This window comes from Seriola lalandi, unplaced genomic scaffold, assembly GCF_002814215.2.
Source record: "Seriola lalandi dorsalis isolate HSWRI2012SDOR001 ecotype SW California unplaced genomic scaffold, Sedor1 jcf7180002054569, whole genome shotgun sequence".
NCBI classification, from domain to species: domain Eukaryota; kingdom Metazoa; phylum Chordata; class Actinopteri; order Carangiformes; family Carangidae; genus Seriola; species Seriola lalandi.
Window position 1 is genome coordinate 466,890 of NW_019525122.1, and position 21,578 is coordinate 488,467.

Here is a 21,578-nt window from a genome sequence, read left to right on the forward strand (position 1 = left end):
CCCCCCCAAGACACCCTGCTGATGACAACTGTCTGTCTGCATCACTGCACATACACATGCACACAAATACACAATCCTGTGAGAAGGAGATATCCCCTGCAGTGCTGATATACACACTCTGACACATATGCACAACAAATACACACACACACACACACACACACACACACACACAAGGATAGAGAGAAAGAAAACCAGCGTCTCAACAGAATATCCTTGCAGGGGTCCTAAGACCTCAGTTGTTGTTATTGACACCCCTGTGACAAGCCATGCATACACACTCTTCCCTTTTACTAGTTTTTACTGTTTTCCCTCCATCCCACCCCTGTCCTCCATCACCCTGTGTGTCTGACTCCCTTGTGGGCCTACATGAGAAGACTTAGCTGAGCTTTGCATCATTACCTTCCAGCACAGAAAATGATTAACACATAGGTCATTAATTCGTGTAAACAGGATGTTAAGCTCACACTACTGAGGCCTGTGCATCATGTATGTTGTGTGTGTATGTGTGTGTGTGTGTGTGTGTGTTTGTTTGTGTGTGTGTTCATAATGAAGGTGAGGCTCCCTGGAGAGTGTAATCAGAGCGCAGTGGGTCCAGCTGAGAGGCCAGTTGCACTCCAGTCTTTATTGAAGCTTTTTTAGTTGGTGCAGTGCTGGACCAGAGTCGATCATCTAAAACTTGAGTCTAACCCAACAGGTACATATATCGATTGATGTGCTCATATAGTATTAATAAGGCTGGGGCAAGATTCAAAGGTTCGATAATTAGCAAATCTTTGCTTATGTAGAGTTTGTGGGGCAGATAAGAAAACATGAAACTACAAATGAGATAACATTTTATGGTTAATGTAGAGGATAGCCAATATGAATAAATCTTGGAGTAGATACACAAGGGCTAATATCTCTAACCTGTCCTTGACTAAAGTAAAAGTAGCAATACTGAAATGTAAAAAGAAATGTGTAAGTTCTGCATTGAAAATGCCATTTATGCAAAAGTAGCTTACTATTAGCAAATAATGCAGATAAATAATATTTTATATGATGTAACTGTATTATTATTGCTTGTGGATTATAAGTAGAATTTTACTGCTGCATTTGGTCAAGGTGGAGCTAATGTTGCTATTTTTTATACCATTTTATAACATCATCATTTTGTTTTGTATGTAGAATATTTATATTTATATTCAAATAAATGTAGGTGAGTAAAATAAACAATTTAAAAGTGAAAAATTCAAGTAAAGTAAAAATGAGAACTTACAGTACTTGTGTATGTAAATGTAATCAGCTACTTTCCACCACTGCAAAATGGCATAAGGGGTAAGATGTTGGACTTTTAGCCCATTTGTTCATTTGACATTCATGCACACCTTTATTTGAGAAACTGAGGCAGGAGGGAGGAAGAAGCAGAGGAAGAGCAGTAGAGGAGAAGGTCAAAAGAAGCATGTTCCACACAGTTGTGGTATACTGAACTCCTTCTTCCTAAGCTCATACACATACACTCTTGAACACAAACACACACAAATGCAAACACGCACTCTCCCTCCTCCACCAGGTAGACTTTCTGCTGAGCATGAGCAACAACGTTCTCAGAGGAGTTCCCAAAGCTGCCGAGCACAGCAGGTGATGATTAAGCTGCTTTTTGCTGCTGATGCTTCTTTCTCTTTTTTCACTTGAATTTTTGGTGTTGTGCCTAGTTCGTATTGAATGGGGCCAGTGGCGGAGCCAGGTGGTGGCCTGGGGTAGCCGTGGCCACCCCACTTGCCACTGCACATAGCACCATAGTTCAGCTCACTCATTTCTTTCCTGTGCGAAAGCATTTCTCCACAGCTCTGGATCAGCTTTGGATTTAATAACATGAATGTTTTTGAGGAAAGGGAGTAAAAATCATCTTTAAAATTGGAGAAAGTAATTCAGAGCGTCTTATAAGGCATGGGAGTGGATACTCATTCTCATAGCTGGAACAGAATAAAACTTATAATATAAAACGTCATCAAACAAACAATATGCGGGGCGACCTGAGAGCTGAATGGTCGGGGTGCATACCACATGGGTTCAAATGCCCTGAGCAGCGAGTCCCCAGCACTGGCCAGCCGGACCATTTGCTGGGAGACCTCCTACTCTCTCTCCCTGCATTTCCTGTCTATCTCTGCTGGCAAGTAGTTTAATGTTAGCGGACACACAAATGTGATAAAACAGTACCTGCCTGTTAACTAACCAGTCGGGATTATCATTACTATCACAAACATTAGCAAACGGGATAAAACATTTCCGACCTATCGGCTCTGTGAAACACAGCAGATAAATGTTACCCACCTGTCAAGCAGAAGCAGAGCAACCGACACATCTGTCTTCATGCATTTGAACTCTCATAGGTCTCTCACCATATTGGACTGACCATCGGGACTACCTGGACGAATCCCGGTGGGCCGGTGAACTGTCAAAACATCATAAAGATTTTTTGCCAACCCTGCTCTTTGTGTGCCTGTTATTTTGGTGTGGGACGATCGCAGCAGATAAGATCTCAATCCCCCCCAGACAAAACTCCACGAGGTCTGGCAGAAGAGTAGACTGCTTCTGCTCCTTCCCCTGTTAATCCCTAAACTAGCACTGTCTTTTAGCATGTGCCAGATTTACTGTCTCTCTCTCCCACTGCCACCTTTCCCCCCCATCTCCCCTTTTTTCTTCTTATTTCCCTTGTCCTGGGCACGAGCTAAAATGTCTCCAGTGGCTGAGCCAGGGCTGTGTAGGAACATGATTAGTTTTTTCAGCAACTGCACAGAACGGACAGCTGGCTAGACAAAAAGTGTAGTGGATTAAACTCGCTTACTCCATCTTTAAGATGAGACAGCTAAGTCTGATTGTGCTCACGTTTATGGCTGGTTTGTTGTTGTACAATGTTTGATAGGCTATGTGACTAATGCCTGATAAATACCAGGTTGTGTACCATGATATGATGATCTCACTGTGGTGCTTGGCAGCTTGATCAATCATAACTCAGAGATCAAGATTCAAATTTCTGTGCTCCCTCAAAGTGAGTAGTGGATGAAAATTGTCTAGTGGCTACAACACTGAATGGGAGAACAGACACTAAGATGTTTTAGGCTACGTGAGCAAGTCTTTGTGTGCAAAATGCACATCAGCACCATCCACTCTACTAAATCTCTGCTGAAAGCACCTGTCAGATTTAGTGACTGAGCTACACACACAAATATACACACAGCACTACCCACAAAGTCAATGGACTGTGGTTTTCACTCTGAGAATCGCTGCCATCTAATGTTCATTTGTGGGTGGTGTTTAAGTTGAATATTATGGTATAACTCTTTATCTACACAGGAAGCTTGATCAGAGAAGCTTGTTGTTGCTGTTGTGGGAAAAAAATCTACAAAACAGCTCTGCAAAGACAAAAAGCCATTTTCTGCATCTTTCAATTGATTTTACACACACACACACACACACACACGCACAAGCACACGCACACATATACACACAGAGAGAGGGAGAGAGACAGACACTGTAATGACAGTTAATATCATATAAACATTTATTCTCTATACAGTTGAAAGCAATAAATGGGAAATCAATATTATCAATTACTGATAGAAAAATACATTTGCTGCACCATGGTCACTCTACACTCGTACATACAGTAAGTAGCAAAAGAACACCACGTGTGTGTTGTGAACTTTGTATAAAACAAAAGTCAATGTGAGCGTGCAAACATGACATCGATTAGGTATGAAAGACAAAGTGTCACTCATACAAAAAGACATATGTGGTATAATCTTGAATACACCATTGGCATATTTTTTATAATATTCTCTACAAAAAATATCAGTGGTATTCTCTTTTTTTTAATTAATGATTGTGTGCAAATTTTAGAACTAAAATAACATCTGGCTTTTGTGTTTAAAGAAATCACGTAGACCTATGAGGAGTAGGAAACAGATCAGTCTTTGGAGTGAATCTTCTTTTCTCATATTTGGCTTCATGTGTAAAAATCAAGTAAGATGACCCGCGGGTAAATGTTGTGTCGGCACATTATACAGCAAGTGTTGCTTTAAAAAACACTTTTCAGACAGTAAATGTCCCATCGGCCGGCTGTTCACGTCACAGAGTCCAGAGAGGCAGCAGTGGGGATCTTCAATGAAGCAATGTGACACACAATCTGTCGGAGTTTAACACAGTGTAAAAGTGTGCAGCAGATGCAGATGTCCCTCCTGTGTTAGTAAATGTAGGGGTCACAGGCAGCTTTTGACAGTGTGACTGAGCTTGGCTTTATCAACATTTGCTTGCAGTTGTTTTTCAGACTTGTTTGATTGGCAGCCGCTCTGGCCTTTCACCTGGCATTCATGAGGTGAATCCAGTGGGTGGGACTCTGAAACAGGAAGTTCTTCCAACAAGGATGGGGCCAATCCTCACATGCTTTTACATGCAGATTAACTCTCAGCGCAGAGCCAGGAATCTTATGCGGTGTTTAGTTTGACATCTTCAGTTAATCATTTTGAGGTTTAGTGGCTAGTTGCAGGTCACTACATGCTCATAGGTAATGACCACATGAGCTGAGCTTTTCTGATTGGTTGACCTGAGCCTCACGTGGAGAGCGTATTCCGGCAGTGTGACGGTGTCTCCGCTGAGGTGGAAGTTAGGACGGTCCCTCAGAGGGTTGCTATAGATAGCTATAGATGGCTGTGCATTGAAGGGCAGACACACACACACACACACACACACACACACACACACGTACACACACACACACACACGCACACACAAGGGAGAACAGAGGGAAAAATAGATTGTCACTGTACTATATATTCTCAATCTTTGCATCAGTAAATCTTTTTTTTTTTTAAATCAAAGGTTGCTGGAAAACAAAAAACAGAAGAAGATCAATTCTGGTATAGAAAACAATATTTAAGCCTTTTAAAAATATCAAATAGATAAGATTTTATAGGATTTTACATTAAAATTTTTCTGACATCACAAAGCAAACACAGTTTCACAGATAAAACAAAGCATACACGATGAAACAGAAACATTCCATCAGACAACAAAACAGTATTACAAACCCATAGCTGCAGTGCAATCAATCAGTCAATCAATAATACTAATAATACTTAATGCAGCTGCAGACAAACATACTGTTCTGATACAAAAACACAAACACGCAGACCCAAAGATGCACAGAACTTACCATTCACACCTCGGCCTGGTGAGGAAGGTTTTCACTGAGAAGGTGTCAAAACTGTACAGCGACACTGACAAAAAGAGCAAATATAAAACGTCTCTACACTTGACACAGTAAAACTGGGGAATACAGAGGTTTCTAATATGACTGGCCTTACTTGTTGATCTAAACCACAGTGTGAGATGTTGTAGTCAGTCAGTGCTGGTCTGCCCTGACTGAGGTCCTGTACATGATGTGGACGCTGTTTGAACTCAGACCATTAGATCCCAACGTTTGGACACTGATATGGACCGGGACACTTAGGTCGACATTCTCTACAATACACTGTAGAAAAGGAAACAAAATATGCAGCACATGAATTGCTCTGGTTTGTTTTTGTGGTAGTAACAGAATGCAGTGATGAACAGTTTGAGAGGAGAGACTGATACCTTGGTGCACGCTGAGCTCATGACAGATTTGTGGAAGTCCCCATCTATGAACACCTGAGAGGTAATTTAAATGAAAAAATCAAACCTTTTAGACCAACAAATCTTTCAGAATCAAAGTCCATGTGTCAGTGTACCTGCCAGTTTATTCTGCCTACCCTGTATCCGTACACAAACGTGCCGTTACTGCAGCCCAGCTCATTGAGCGGTGGCCTCTCCCAGCCAATCATGAGGCTGCTCTGGCCCACTGTTTTGATGACCTCAACAGAGCGCACCTCTGCTGGAGCTTCTGGGGGGGTAAAGAAGAAAGAAAGGTGAAGCACAATAAGGAGATGCTTTACCTGGTTGTTCATGCTGTACATGCAGCATATGCAATGTTGCCTAAATAACCAGTTTACCACTTCCATTTTTTTTTCTTTGTTATATGGCTACTTTAATGATGCACATGTTATTCCTAAAATTCTAACACAATAAACAAACACAACAAGACACAGTGCATGCAGATGAAGAACTCGCTAATGAATTCAAGCAATTCAACAAAAGCTTATATTCATTTACTGCAGTGTGTTATGTTGGCAATAAGCAACAACAGCAAACTGCCAGAATGCGATACAGCATTTTCTCCAATAGAAGAGATAAAAAGAGAGAATGGCCCGTATCAAGGATGGGTGCCATCACAACGCAGGAATATGCAACCAAACTAATACAATGTTAGGTAGAAAGTGTGTTGGACTGTGTGCAAACTTTCAGTGAGAGTAGTTTTTTGTCATATCAATAAAGGCATTTCCAACTTTTTACAAAAACAAGAATTTCTTCCACCAGGACTTTAAGCAATGGCGTGTTTTACTTTGGTGTCTTGTGTAATGTGTGTGTTACCTGGTCCCGGTCTTATTGTCTTTGTCTTATCTTGGGCAGCAGTGGTCCTTCTGGCAGACTTGTTGGATCTCTCAGGAGAGCGATGAGCTGATTGAGTCCCAGATGCAGTGAATACAAGTCCATCATATGGAGGGGCAGCACCATTAGAAATATTAAAGTTGGGGGCAGTTGATTTGCCAGGGGCAGTCATGTCTGAGGCAGAGGTCTTTGAATTAGTGTCAGAACATATTAAGACATTAGAGTCATAGGTAGTGGTCCTCAGAGTTAAAGGAGTTGAAGCTGTATGTCTTGCATCAGATACGCTGGCGATAGCGGTGACTTGCTTTGTCACTTTTGGGGATATTGTCATTTTAGTGCCACTGTTTGAGGTGGATTTGGCTTCATTAGGAGCCATAGCAGCAAAAGGGCAGTTGGATGAGCTAGAAAGAGCAGACGCTGTAGTTTTAGATACATCTGCTTTTAAATGTTGGTAAGTAAAGATGTTGGGGTTAAATGTAACATTAGCAGATCTGGAGGCAACTGCATTAAAAAGTGTTGTTGACTTATTCGTGGCAGCAGGTTTAGGTGTTACTACAGGAGAGTGGTGAGGTTGGCTTGAAGCAGTGGTGGCTGGGAGAGAGTTGGAATGTGGTTTATAGAAACTGAGGCTCTGCTTGTTTGTCTGAGAGGCCAGGTTCAGATCTGCTGGAGCTGAAAATGAGAGACTTTTCCTGGGCTCATGTCCTCTTCCTCTGCTCACTGGAGCCTTCTGATGAAGGAGAAAAACGTTTATTAAACATATACTGTAATAACACAACGTTTTCCTACAGTTTGTGCTTTTGCATCGACACATTTTCAAATCTGGTAAGACTTTTGAATGTAATTAGTTATTTAAAGAAAAAATAAGGAATGAATTTTCTTTTTCTTTTTTTTAAACTTCAGTGTACCTGATAGCTGCTCATCAGAGTCTTCTGCAGTTGCTCATGCAGGTTGATGATCTTCTCAGGACTACTCAGCCTCCTGCTCGGACCGACGTGTTTGCTGGAGGATGGAGGAATAGGACTCAGTGAGGATCCAGCTGAACTCATCAGATCTGGGGAAGACTTTCCTTTCACATCTGGATGATGAAATCCACATTTCTCTGGACCATTGATTGCTTGGATTGGTCGACTGGCCGAGGCAGACAGCTGTGGTGGGATTGAGAAAAATGACAATCATAGTGTGTTTCCAATTTAACATTTGTAATACAGACTATTAAAGGTGTCTCCGTTTGACATTTTAAACACTGATACACTAATGACAAATTAACTGCAATACTTTGGTATCTATCTGCTATCTCTTATTACTTAATGCTTGTATTTAAATTAGTACTGCATTTCCCATAAACCCAGTTGCAAACAGGACCCTTTGCTACATTTGTTAAAGGTTTTTGCTGTAGTGAAAATAATAGAGATGACTTGACTCTTGACTTGTTCTCCAATCTGTCATTGTGAAGTATTTTTAATGAATCCTTGGCTTAGTAGCACAAAATACATAGATACTTTAGAGGCCGGAAGCTGCTGTCTATGTGTTGTTTATTTATGGGAATTATTTCACAAGATAAATGGAGTAAATTATCAGTTTATTGCTGCTAAAAAGTCTACGACCTTTAAGCCTAAGCAATTTTTAAAAAAGCACATATTTGAATACAAAAATACCCAAATTTCCCCCACCAATCAATTAAGTCTTATCTTATCTTATCTTAAATTTGTTTGCATGATCTCACCTGTGCTTTGTTGGTGATCAAGTTATCTTTCAGAGCTGGAAGAACAGGTGTCGCTGCGACACTGGCATTCTCTTGCACCGGTGCGGTTGGCACAGGTGAGTTGGCATTTTTCTTGAGCGTTCCTGTTGGTGCAGCTGAGACTTCACTCCTACCGTCTTGAAGATTTGACTCAGTCGTGGCTATAGAAATGTGTTTCTCACTTTTAAAGTCTCTGCATTTCACTCCAGATTCAGAAGTGAATCCATTTTGGTGTTGCTCCTGTGCAGGTGTGGACGCAGCAGCGCAGGTCTGATCAGCTTTAAATCCACTGGAGTAGTCTTGAAACTTTGAAATAAATCTCGGTGTAAACCCGGCGCTGTAATCCCCAGTCTTTACGATGCTTCCTGGTGTGAATGCTGCTGTGTATTCCTGCAGAGCAGTGTCACTGAGCAGCTGCTCGACCTGCTGTGTGAGCATGGAGTCTACGCACCCTTGTCTGTGAATGGCTTTCAACATCTGAACTAAGAGGTTGTTCCTCTCCTGACACTTCACTACCAGGCACGACAGCTTGGCCTGTTATTGGACGAAACACTTGTCAGTCAAAATCAGCTGCTAAGAGCACTGACACATGACAATAGTAACCTGACAGTCATGGAGAATAAATAAGATGTCAGTACTATTAAGTGTCACACTGTACAGCATAGAATACATCTCTCTGTCCTCACCTTTAAAGGAGCTACATCCAGATCTGTCTGGCTCTTCTTTTTCAGGAGTGCATCATACTACAAACAAAATAACATGAAACATGAAAATTATTATACAGATATCAATAAAAACATATCAGCTCATAACATGTGACTGACTGCTTTGGCTATAACCATATGATGGAGTACAAAAAAGCAAAAGAGCTGATTGGTTACCACCTTGGCTCTGATGTCGTTGTAACGTGTCCGGAGTGACATGAGAGCAGTGCTCAGATCATCCTTGCTGCCCTGTCCTCGTTTTAGAGCGATATACTCAGAGTTCAGCTCCTCAAGCGCCACCGTCTGTGGGGTTTTTACACACATCCATGCTATATGATATATCCATGCATAAGCATCAAGCATTTACAATGGTTATAGCTTGTTAGGTTGAGTCTGATGATGAAACTATCTTTTCAGAAAGGAGAAACTGGTTCTGGCCACTTTGCGTCACACAAATGATCATTTTACATCATCTTTGTTCAGATTCAATCAAATAGTAGAGATCAAATTTATGACAGTGCCATATACAGGTATCTAGTGTTAATTTATTTCTATGGTATATAACAAAACCAAAGATAAAAAGACATTGTGTCGTCGTTACCTTAGCTTTGAGCTGAGCTGTGAGGATGTTGTATTGCTCCTCTATCTGTGTCTTCAGTGACAGAGCATCAGTCTTCTCCCTGACCAGGCCTGTCAGTTTGCTCTGCAGCTCCTTCACCTATGGCAGACACAACTACTGTTTAGGTCAGATATAAAAAATGTCTTTATTTGTCTCTGCACCTGGAGGAAACACTACTGAGTAACAATAAAAAAAAACACCAAGGTTTTCCAAACGAAGTTTTATACGGCTAAATAAACATGCAGACAAGTTACATACTGTGAATCATTTTCTGTGTACAGTTAAATACCTGGACGGTGAGGATCTCATTTTCCCTCCTGGTTTCTTCCATCTGACTGGCTACATCAGTCAGTCTCATCACCTTTTCAGCTGCATCTGCTGCCTTCCTCTCTGCCTCCTCTCTCCTGGCTTCTGACTGACTCAATTCACTGTACAACTTCTTTGTCTGAACAAGCACACAAACATAAACATGAACACACTGAGTTCGCTACGTTTCCAATGATGTGCCATTCCCCTGTAAACATGGTACAATGGAGAGCAAATGAAGCACATTCTTACCTGCTGAATACACTAATTAACCCTGTGCCCATGTCTGAATTTGTAAACCTGTCACATTCAAAAAGGTTTAAAAATTGTATGTATTGTTATCATTCACTGGATGGACCAAAGTAAACCACATGTGAAGGAAGAAAAAGAAAGTTGTGAAAAACTCACTTCTTCGTGGCTCTTGTCCAGTTGCTCTCGTGACTCCTGTAGTTGTGCTCCCAAAGCTTCAATCTCCCTCATCCGGTCACTTTGCTCCTGCTTTCCATCAAAACCATTTTGTGTAAGTTCACAGTTATCCAACATTATGACACATGATGATGAACAGTAGGGATAGGTACCCAATCCCGGTATTAAACAGGCCCTGGGGCTAAATTTTTAAATACCAGAGTATCGATAAGCTCTGATGTTATTGGTTCTGCTCTCGGTACTAAAGAAATTAAAAAAAATAGATTTCCTATTTGTTCGTGCTACATAAAAGTTCTCTCTCACATTTCATCTCACCAACTCTGTTTAAGACATTCGTCTATGATGCATTTCCGCTGCTCCCAATCCAGAGGAGAGACCTCTATTTCTCTCTGCCTCTGTTTGTAGGCAGATTTCCATCAATACAAAATCAGTCTATAATAGTGATTAGTTCAAAACAATGCTGTTGGAGTTTGCTACTCAAGAATGTTACATATGAGAAAATAAATTTTTTTTTTTTTCTATTACTAAATAACAAAAAGAGACCAGATCGATCAGTAGTATAGATAAAAGTAGTAGGACCGTTAAAATCTTAATGATACCCATCCCTAAACAACAGACACTGATCTAATACACAAACACATAAATCACACCTGTACAGAGATTCCTTTGTAGTTATTAGTCTGACATCTTTGTGCAGCAAAATCCCCTGTCCCAACAAGAGTCTCTGTCTTCTTTGTCGAACCAGCACTGTTTGGATTCAACAGTTGCTGCCTCTCCTCTGTTTGCGTTTGGCTGGGGAGAGCAGATTGGAAACTGCTTCTTTCCTCTCTTAGGCCCTGAATTATAAACATTATCTGCTTTTCCTCCTGTTTCAAGCAAGTGATTGAATTTTCAACTCCCTCTTTTTCTTCTCTCAGACTGCCAACTGACTTAATCAACTTGTCACGGTCATCTTGTAAAGTGTAAGATGATTGCTCCCGGTCTCTCTGTTCTTTCAGACTCTTAAAGGAAATGGTTACTTCTTCTCGCTCCTGTTTCAAAGTGAGCACTGCCCGGCGTAACTGTTCACTCTCTGTCTGTAAACTTTGCAGGGACTGCATGATTCGATCTCTCTCCTCTTTTCCGCTTGAGAGAGATTCTGTCAATGCCTCTTTTTCTCTTTCAAGACCAGATAAAGACTTTATTAGCTGCTCTTTCTCTTCTTTCAGGCCACAGACTGTCCGGGTAAGTTGCTGTCTCTCTTGTTTGAGACCAGCCAAACATTGAGAGATGCGGTCTTTCTCCTCCTTCAGTCCCCAAACTGTCCGAGTTAACTGCTGTTTCTCTTCTGTCTGTGTTTGGACTGACAGAGCTACTTCTCCTTGCTGCTGTCTGAGAGAATTTATGTTGCCTGTCAGTTCGTCTTGTTCTGTTTTGAGGCTCTGGACTGTCTTGATCAGGTGGTCCACTTGACCAGTCAGTGAACTAACATGCAAAGTGTTTTGTGGGCTGCTCTGCAGTGGATCGTGGTAATTGTAATGTTCAGATGCATGTGATGAAGCTGTAGACAAATCATCTGGTTGTTGACTTGACATCAACTGTGGTTCTTCTTTCCCTTTTAGCACACTTTCCACTAAACTGTCCACAGATGCATCTTGGTTGATCTGCTCTCCACTCTCTTCTAATTTTTGCTGCAGCTCCATGATGGTGTTGAGATCATCCTCAGTCTTCCTGGTGAGCTCTGTGATCAAACACCCTTGCTCCTGGTTCTCCTGCTCGTGCCTGGCTCTGTCCTCCTCTAACCTGAAGGTATGCTCCCTCAGCTGTGTTCGCTCCATCTTGATGTCCTCCTCTCTGAGCTCAATGTGAGCCAGCAGCTCCTGGATCCGGTCCGCCAGCGCCCGGTTCTCCTGATTCAGGCCCTGAACAAGATCATCCTGGGCGAGGGCGAGAATGGTGTTATCTCGGGTAGGAGAGGACTGGAGATGGTCAGCTCCACCACGGGTGGATGGTGTGCCAATCTGTTTGTCAGAGAGGTTGAATTTGATTAGTGATATACTGGGTGTACAGCAAAGCTTCTTCATCTTTGAAAAACAGTTGGGAATGCTATGACATACCTTTTCTCTTGGAGACCCCCGTGCTCCTTCTGGTTCCTCCGCCTGTTTCCTGAGTTGTAATTTCAGTTGAGTATTCTCCTGACCCACCACCTCCAGCTGTTCCTGTGTGTGCTGCAGGGCGGCCTCCAGGTGGTCACGTTGTTCTCGAAGAGCCTCAAAATCTTGCCCTAACCCCAAGCTCCTATATGCTTCCCTCAGGGCATCAGATTCCTCACTGGGGCTCTCCTCCAGATTTAACAGCCCTCTGGAGCACCAGGTCCCCAGTTTAAACTCATCTATTGTCTCTGTAGTGAAGGAGGGTGACTGAAAGCTGAGGTTTTGTTTGGAGCCACTGTGAGCAAAGAGGTTCACAGGGCCTGAGTGATCCTCTGTGTTGTTATGTGCGCTCTCTGCTGTGCCCTGGTGGTGGAGACGCAGAACTGCAGATGAATCTGACTGGTCTATTCTCCCATTCAAGGTTGGCTGGACCTGCACAGAGATCACAATTTAACATCATATGTGGACAAAGGTTGAGAATAGTTTTAAATACATATGAAAATAATGAAGTAAAATAAAATAAAACAGATATTCAGATTCACTTGTATAAGCATTTACAGGGGAGAGGTGGTTATGTAATGCACACAACAGACAGACACAAAAGAGCTTTCACTCTTTGGGAACATTCAGCCTTTTTATCCTGTAATTCTGTCTCATGAAATAACAAGGAAGGATTTACACTGAGCCAATAACACCAGATCAAACATTTATTGATCCTTTAGTTATTTTTACCAACCATATTTGGCCTGTCTACAGTGAGAAACTGGTAAAACTGAATCACAGAAAACAAATGACTACATTTACATTTTTTAATTTGCCAGTTTTCAAATGTGTATGGCACTAATAATCCTCTTGATTTATACAGACGCTCGACAAATGCTCCTTGTTGTGAGTATTTCACTAATAAAAACCACATGGGATCCATGAACAGAACTTCCAGTACTTTGCACCATATCAATACTACAAAGGAAATTAAAACTTCAAAGTCTCATCACTTTTCACTGGAGATGTCTGTGAGTGTCTCTGATGCTGTTTGTATGTGCTTGTATATGACAGGTTGTGTTCTGTTGTGTGTCTCATTTTTTCATCTGAACTCAGGTCTCACAAAAGAGATTTAGATCTCAGTGAGACTCTCTGATTAAATAAAAGTTTTACAATAATAATCATGTCTTACACACCTCTGAGTTTCCCACTGAGGAATGTCCCATGGCGGTGATATATGACTGAGTGTCGGAGGGCCCAGGACAAACAGCAAGGCTGCAGCTGGGCGAGCTCGTCCCAGGACTCGGGCAGGCGGACTCAGGGACCTTGGAAGGCTGACTTGGTGTTTGGTTTGCAGCTTCCCTGAGGATCTGTTGAAATCTGTGATTCTCGTCTCTCAGCTCTTCAACCTCCTCCATCAAGGAGCTTTCAGCCAGCTTCAGCTGGTGCACCTCTGCCTTCATCTCCTCCACTTTGCTGCCCAGGAATTGGCTGTTCTCCTGGGCCTCTTGGAGCTGCTCCATCAGTCCTCTCCTCTCTGTCATCCCATCCTCCTCTCTCTCCAGCAGCACCCTGAGGTCCTCCTGCAGGCTCAGGATGAAGACTTGCAGCCTGGCTTCATTTGAGCTCTGTTTTGTTTCTTTATTTCTTCCTCCTTCTCTTTCTTTCTCCGTCTTTCCCTCATCCCCCTCTCGCCCTCCTTCTCTTTCCATTCCAACACTTGGCTGACATTGTTTCCTCCTCTCCTCCTTTCTCTCCTCTTCTCCTTCACCCTCTCCTCTCATAGAAGTTAGCCTCTCTTGCTCAACCCAGTGTGTTACGGTCCCAGCAGTAATTCTGACTGCACTGATTGTTGCCATTCCAGTGGCGGCACTCACAGTCATGTCAAGCAGCTGCTTTTCTAAAGCGTAGATTCGGTTCTGTAGGCTCTGCTCTCTGTCCCGGGCCAGGCTGAGCTTGTGTTGGAGTTGGGTTTTAAAGTTCTCAAAGTACTGGGACTGGCGACTCATCTCCTCCTCTTTGGCCTTCAGCTGCCTCTGACAGCGCTGCAGTCGCTCCCTCCATACCTGCTCCCCTCGCTCCTTCTCCTGAGTCTGAGTAGGAGGAAGAATGGGAAGAGAGGAAGACAAAGACAACTCTGTCATATTTAAGAGAAAGATACCACACTTACTGATGTCCTGGTGATTGTAACACTGTTATCCAAAGCTTGATTTACAATATGTTTTTATGCTAATGTCCTGCTAGAATATGTATAAGTTTGTGTGTTAGTGTTAGCACTGTAGTAGTACTGTAGTCTCTTTTGTTTTTTACTGTGCATGAGCAAACACATCAGTTTCAATAGAGTTTTCTATATACCAAACAACCACTGTGTAATTACTTAAAAGCAGATATAAAATGATAAAGTACAACTCAAAATAAGACTCAAACATGTAGGTTAATCAAAAATCTAGCATGTACCATTTGCACCTGATCACTTTGTGGTATTTTTTCCATTTCTTATGGCACTGATAAAATCCAAATAATCAAAATGATATAAAACCATATCAAATTGCATGCTTTAGCTGTTTGTTTTATTTCTGTCAATGTCATCTTTTCAGCGTTGTTCCCCTCACATGTTAAATTATTCTGGAGTATTTTGAACAGTGAAGTTCTGTTATTTCAAATTACTTAACTTTTCAACTTAATAACTTAATGAAGTTATGTGAGCGCTATAGTCCCTTTCCATTATTTCATCCACCCATGTACACTGCATTAATGTTTTTGTACATGTCTGCAGTAGGTATCACTTGTGTGAACAGTGAAAGAGTCCTGCAGCATATTGTGAATTTGTTTTATGGTCTACACATCAATGTCTACACATGACTTGAAAAAAAACCTGAGCACTCACCATGGTCCTGACCTCCTCCCTGAGCATGTGGAGTCTTTGGTCAAGCCTCTGGGAGTGTTGCATGCTGGGGAGGGTGGAGGCAGAGGCTTGATAGGGCTGTAGCAGCACGCTCCTCTCTGACCTCACTAACTCTCTGATCCTACCAGCACAACACAACACGGGCGAGCTCACGTTACATCATCTTGTTAACTTCATTCAAATTTGCACATTGACATTAATCCAGAAGGTTTAACTACTTCCTCTGCTAATTTGACATGAAAATACACATTTGAATCATTTTGATCCTCTTACGAGAGAAAAGATGCAAGTAAAATCTCCTACAGCGAGTAATTCCAAGAGAGATGTTAGCAGCCGTGTGTTTGCATGCAAGTGTGCAATGCAGTCAGGTGCATGTGATATGTGATATCACCTTTGGCCAAAAGTGAGTATATAGTAGCAGGTGTGTGTGTGTGTGTGTGTGTGTGTGTGTGTTACTGGATCCCCTCTCCCCCAGTCTCTCACCTGTTCCTCAGTTAGCTGTCAGACTGGATGGTTGAACCTGCTCTCTGCTCCAGGACCTTCACTCTGTTACACAGAACCCGCAGGTCCGGATCAGTTCCAATAGAGTCTGTTGCCATGGTAACTGAACTGCTTCCGGTACCCATCCTCTCCGATGAGGCCATGTGATCCTCAATTGGTTAGCCTTCGCTAACCAACTCGGTGAGTTTTATCTGTGGCACAAGAACTGATGGAAGACAAAGGAAAACAGTGTTAAACCATGTTTACTCTACACTTCTCTGGGCTGTTTATTTTTCTTATCAACATTTTCATTATAAATACACAAACACAGACAAAGATCAATGCAGACATAGTATAAGATAGATACACACAAAGTACAGTCATTTATTATTCACAATGTCAACAGCTTGGTAGCAAGTTGTCGAGCACAGGAATCTCTCAGGTTACCCCGCCTCCTATGTGTAATCATCCTCTCCCCTCCTGCACCTCCCACCATGTTTCACGAATCCTCCCATCCCAAAAACTCACTGGATAGGTTTCATGATGGGAAACAAAATCCACAGTCCCAGTTCAAAATAAAATATATTCCAAAGTTTCTCTGAAGATAATGTGAGGTCTAAGCAGTCTAAGTGAGACAAATCAAGTGGATATCTTCCAGACTGTGTTTAAACTGTGTGTATAGCACTTTTCAAAATCAATGTTAGATGGCGCTTTACACAAACAAACAGTGAAAACAAAGATATAGGAGTAAAATATACAAGACAGAAATCACTGACCCAGAGATAAGACAAATATCTACAATGTGCAGAATATAAAACATGTTATTGATGGGCTAAACAATAAAAATTGGTTTACAGTAAGTAATTTAAAACAAAATAATGGTTTGTTTAACCCAAGCTGGCAGATAATTCTAGATCTACACAAAAATGTTGTTTCATACCAAAAAGATATCCACTTGTCTTGTCTTGTCTTGTCTTGTCTTGTCTTGTCTTGTCTGCTGAATGCTGTAAACTTTGGATTTTATTTTTGCACAGAAAGGGACTGTGGATTTTGTCCCCTCACAGAGAATTAAGAAAGAAGCTCAACCTAATAAGTGAGCTAGCAAGCAAGTTTGGCTAATGCATAACCTGGTACTGGCAAGAATACATAAATCATAAACAATTCAAATAAGTATCACTAGAAAATCCTTAATGTGCAGATTTTGAGAAGTATTCTTGAATTCTAAAAAAAATGAAACTAATCAGACCTTCAATTAGCTGTTGCAGTAATAAATGTGCAATGGTGTAAATTCTCAAAGTTAAATTTAATTACCTGGGTTTTGCGATCCACTACTAGCAGTATCATCCTCTCAATGCAGTGACGAGCTTCCAGTAAGTTCTGCTTCTGCACTGTAGCTCCCTTAGAAACGCCAGAGAGGTTGGAGTTTGCCAGAATCCTCGATATCCAGTTGGCACTCAGCTTGTTAACCCCCTCACTCAGCCCAGTACTTTCACTTTTCCTCTTCTCCTTCCATCTCTCCTTGTCCATTGTCCGTCTGGCCATTCCTTGAACCGAGGCTGTGGCTCTTCTACCTTAAATAAATCCTCTGATTCAGAGTTTTCTCTCAGTAAATCCATGTGTTTTCCTCTCACAGAGGAATTAGGGTTTTATGTTCTAGGTCCATGTACCACTACAGTAGATGTAATTCATAAATAAATTTCACTTTAATCTTATGTATATCTAGTTATTTATTACATTTTCAAATATGTTTGCATTCCAGGTAAGGGTCTTCTGCAAAAGTGCACATTTATGAAAAAGGCCATAGGGTTTTCATGAGCTGTCTACAAATGCATAAAAAACAATTAGGTTTTGTTTCATCCTCGCTTGCCTCCACAGCACCTTAACACCTAAAAAAAAAGAAAAACATTTTTAAAATGCTTCCCCAGTATTGACCTTCCTATCAGCGCCATAACTGTGTCAAATACTGATATGATACAGTGAATAGAAGGTGCTACCTGATGTGGGTCCATGGTCACTTTCATTAAGGCCAAAGAATAAATGCTAAAGAGAAAAACAAAAAGAGGAACAAAAACTAAAGGAACACAAGGGGTTTAATAAACAGGTGAAAAAAAGAGAGAGAAGAAAAATGGTGTCAAAAACTTTATACAATAACACACGACATCAGTATATTGGATGCAAACTCCCTCACATTCTCTGATGGCTTGTCCAGTTTTAGTTCACACTTGAACACTTTGTCTACCAACCATGACAGAAAGCTTCTCAGAAAGAAACAAATAAAATGTGAATATGTACCTTTTCCTCTATTTCCTTTATTTGCCTCTTTTGCAAGTCAATCCTGTCCTCCAGCTCTCTAATTCTCTGCAATGCAAAGACATAAGAGGTTAGGTGGTCAACATGTGTTCAAATATAAAACTAAGACCATTCGGCCACAGTCATTCCTTCACGCACAAAAAGAAGCAGATGATAAACAGTTAATAAGACCACGATCCAGCTATTCCTGTAACTACTCCAAATAGTCTGCCTCCTTCCCATCATGCCCTCTGTCTCCATGGTAGCTGTGTTGGGTAAGAATGGGCTGCCATGGCAACTGAAGAGCAGCTTTAAGTGTGAACAGTAGAAGTGAGTCCATCTGTGAGACTTTCAACCTGAGTAGCTTATTCACTGACTACTCTTTATTCACAACACATTTGCATGAACAGAAAAAAGGAAAAATACAAATTCTCATGCAAATTCACTAGGACAGGACAAGTTTTTGAATTTAATGTCATCTGTTTAATTAATCTTGGTCGATGCTGAATGTTGCAGCAGATGTATAGGCAAATGTTCAAATATAAGTCCAGTTACTAAGTTTAATTGAGAAAATCGATCAGGTCTTAGTTACAAATATACAGTGTTGGTGTCCCATTAAAACTATGATTTCTGGCCTAAATTGAAGATTATATTCCTTATTTCTATCTTTAGATTCTTTACAAGCATTTTGATTAGTTAGTTTGTATTTCATGGGTTGATTAATAATGTTAGTAAGCTCATTCAGATGAGGTTTAAGGTGTTGTGGTTGTTGATGTGGTAAATGAATAATGTACTGTACAAGCCATGGGTGTAAAACTACTGTGAGGGCTGCAGTGTGGAGGGATACTGAAGGAGTGGGGGGTATTCAGATCACAATGATATACACAAACATACACACACACACACACACACACACTCGTTCTGTTCATTTTCTCACTCGTCCACTTCTACATATGCACTTACAGGTGGAATCACAGGCACCACACACAGGGATACTGCATCTTTTTCAGAGCACCAGAGGTCTGGTGTGTTCAGACGACTCAGACAGGTACCAGGGGTCAGATTTAGGGTGGGTAGGGCTCAGTAACCTGACTCAATTTGTTATAAGCCTTACCTGCTGGGCCTGCTGTAGGAGCTCCATGCGCTCCTGTAAGATCTGACTGTCATACTGCCGGCTCTGCCGGAGAATCTGACGCCGCAGCTTGTCCACGGCTAGCCTCAGCTCCTCCCTCTGCCTGTCTGTCAGCGACTCGGCCACCGCTCGGCATGCCGGCTGCTCCTGCTGCAGAGCGCTATACAGCGTGGCCTCCAGCTCCTCGATCCTCTGCACAGCCACCCACATACAGATACACAAACACACATACATACACACACCCGGACGTGCACATGCGCATGCAGAAACCCACACAGGCATGCACAAGCGCACACATGGAGGCACACGCACACAGACGGATATACATATGCACACACACGCGCGCGCACGCAAACAAACACACACACACACACACACACACACACACACACACACACACACACACACACACACACACACACCACTGTGACCATGGCAGATATGGAGAACAATGTTCCACTTCATGTTGGGTGTTAGACTTGGCTTTCACATGGTAACTTCATTATATTAAGAACACAAACCATGTTTTTATTCTGATGTCCAACTCTTCCAGAAAAGTTACCATGTAAAAAAGCATGCTTTCACCAACACAATATAAAGTGGGACCATAAACACAAACCAACACCAAAACTGACCAATAAAATGGTTAGAGTTATATGGAGAGTGGCCTAAGTGTTAACTGTTTTCTGGGTACAGTCTATTTAAGCCAGCGGGAGGGGACAATGTTTTAAGATCATTCATGCTAACAAATCTCAGATTTGAAATTGTATTAAACCTCTTTGTCTAAAAAATGTCTTTAACTTCACCAGGTGGCCACTTGAACCAAGTTACACAGAATATTCATAGAGACATTATATCTCTAAATTTTCTGCAATTTAAGAGAGTAAATCAGTGATGGGCCTTCTATAGAGATAAAGGAGAAGGCCAATTAACAAGAGGCCAAATACCCAATACCAATTTGTTTTCTTAGATTGTTTGCAGAATTTAGACTTCAGTGGTTAAAAGATGCAGTATCCCAACACAATCTGACAGATTTTACCTTCATGGAGCATGTTGCATTCATGATGTTTAATGGGATCCCAAATGTTTATGTGTCATGCTGGAATGATAATGTTGCACCCCTGCATTCCTGAATCATTTTATCATGAACCATTATGCCTTGTACACAACCTTGGTGAATGTTGTTATTAATATAAATGGGTGCATTTTGTCTATTAGAGTGGCTTTGGCCATCCTCTGTGTAAAGGGGACAGGTCATACTGCCGCAGGCTCCATACCATGTAGGCCTGGTCCAAGGCTTGCTTCCTATAGTCCAGCTCTTCCTCGAGAAATCCTTTCTGCTTACTGAACAGCTCCTGCAACAAGACGTGACAAAATATAATACAGGGCATAGTATCACATGTGAATGGTAGTAGAATCAGTTACACTTTACAGTCTGGATAGGCTTTTTGACATTAGAACAGCAGAAACAAAACATGCAGGTAAATAGTTTGTTTTGTGTATATAATGAGGGAAGGTCAAGCATATGCATCTGACACAGAGAAAACAATTGAAGATTTGTGTACTCTAACGTTAAATTAATTGATGGATGTACTCTTACGGTAAATTGATTTTTTTACCTTGTCATTTTCCAGGTCGATCATCTTCTGTGTGAGAGCAGCTTCTGTGCTATCTATTTTTTTCAACCACTGTACAGGGAGGATTGGGTCAAAATTGGATAAGGGATTAATGCTTTCATCAAAGCAAAAAAAAAAAAACTGTACTACTTTCATCCATATTTACCTTAACAAAAATGACAAAATGTAGTGGCTTTATTGATAATAAATGAAGTGTTATAGCAATGCGTGCCCACTGTGTGTCAGTAAGTACCTTTTCACATAGAGAGATCACTGTCCCTGCCTGGATCACTGCAACTTGCTCTTCATTTCTGAGATTCTACAGAAAATATAAGGAGGTAGAGTTATCATTAATTATAACTATGGCTGAGATTTTTTTTTAAAGTATGTATTAATAGATATTATACTCCAACAGTGTGTTTGAACTCACCCCATTATCCCCCAGGATGTCCAGTTTCTTCATCAGTTCAGGAATGATTACATCCTGCACAGAGGTCAAAACCAGACATGATACCAACTGTGTAAAAGAGCCTTATAGGAAGAAAATTCTGGGTTTTGTGAATAAGTTTTCACCTTGATCCCCTCCTGGTGGCAGTAGAGCTGCAGGGCACTGCTGCTGTTCTCAGGGAACGTAGACATGTGGAGATTGAGGGCAGGAGATCTGCGCTCCCTCTCCTACCGGGGGTACATATAATGTTAATACTCACATACACACACCTAGAGTAAAACATAGTCC

At 41.4% G+C, this 21,578-nt stretch overlaps 2 protein-coding genes across 5 annotated transcripts; both read right to left on the bottom strand.

Moving 5' to 3' along the window:
• Positions 1-3,520: 3,520 nt before the first annotated feature.
• On the bottom strand, positions 3,521-15,442 carry LOC111662753 (uncharacterized). 4 transcript variants are annotated; one of them, XM_087176759.1, is made up of 17 exons: positions 15,308-15,442; positions 13,617-14,513; positions 12,403-12,870; positions 10,957-12,306; positions 10,289-10,375; positions 9,864-10,019; positions 9,557-9,673; positions 9,136-9,258; positions 8,938-8,994; positions 8,234-8,785; positions 7,416-7,655; positions 6,490-7,234; positions 5,772-5,902; positions 5,617-5,670; positions 5,346-5,512; positions 5,195-5,258; positions 3,521-4,689 (listed from the first exon to the last, which is right to left on the bottom strand). In XM_087176759.1, exons 1-15 carry the CDS (start codon positions 15,368-15,370, stop codon positions 5,384-5,386), a joined length of 5,169 nt encoding a protein of 1,722 aa, XP_087032885.1. In that variant the 5' UTR covers positions 15,371-15,442; the 3' UTR covers positions 3,521-4,689; positions 5,195-5,258; positions 5,346-5,383. The 4 variants fall into 4 exon arrangements, with proteins under 4 accessions (XP_087032885.1, XP_023272483.2, XP_087032884.1 ...); XM_023416715.2 differs by having other exon boundaries at positions 6,490-7,237; XM_087176758.1 differs by having other exon boundaries at positions 10,289-10,378.
• A 2,536-nt stretch (positions 15,443-17,978) lies between these two features.
• On the bottom strand, positions 17,979-21,511 carry LOC111662765 (janus kinase and microtubule-interacting protein 2-like). Its single transcript, XM_087176760.1, has 7 exons — positions 21,416-21,511; positions 21,273-21,326; positions 21,096-21,161; positions 20,846-20,914; positions 20,504-20,581; positions 19,209-19,418; positions 17,979-18,163 (listed from the first exon to the last, which is right to left on the bottom strand). Exons 1-7 carry the CDS (start codon positions 21,479-21,481, stop codon positions 18,065-18,067), a joined length of 642 nt encoding a protein of 213 aa, XP_087032886.1. The 5' UTR covers positions 21,482-21,511; the 3' UTR covers positions 17,979-18,064.
• Between the last annotated feature and the right edge of the window lie 67 nt (positions 21,512-21,578).

Coding starts and splice junctions, on each gene's coding strand:
- LOC111662753 (XM_087176757.1), bottom strand. CDS start 15,370: ATGCAACACTCCCAGAGGCTTGACCAAAGACTCCACATGCTCAGGGAG. Junction 9,259..9,556: donor CAGCTCAGCTCAAAGCTAAG/GTAACGACGACA, acceptor AAAACCCCACAG/ACGGTGGCGCTTGAGGAGCT. Junction 5,671..5,771: donor CGTTTGTGTACGGATACAGG/GTAGGCAGAATA, acceptor ATTACCTCTCAG/GTGTTCATAGATGGGGACTT.
- LOC111662765 (XM_087176760.1), bottom strand. CDS start 21,481: ATGTCTACGTTCCCTGAGAACAGCAGCAGTGCCCTGCAGCTCTACTGC. Junction 19,419..20,503: donor CCTTGGACCAGGCCTACATG/GTATGGAGCCTG, acceptor GTGGCTGTGCAG/AGGATCGAGGAGCTGGAGGC. Junction 18,164..19,208: donor TCCTACAGCAGGCCCAGCAG/GTAAGGCTTATA, acceptor TTTGCATTGCAG/AGAATTAGAGAGCTGGAGGA.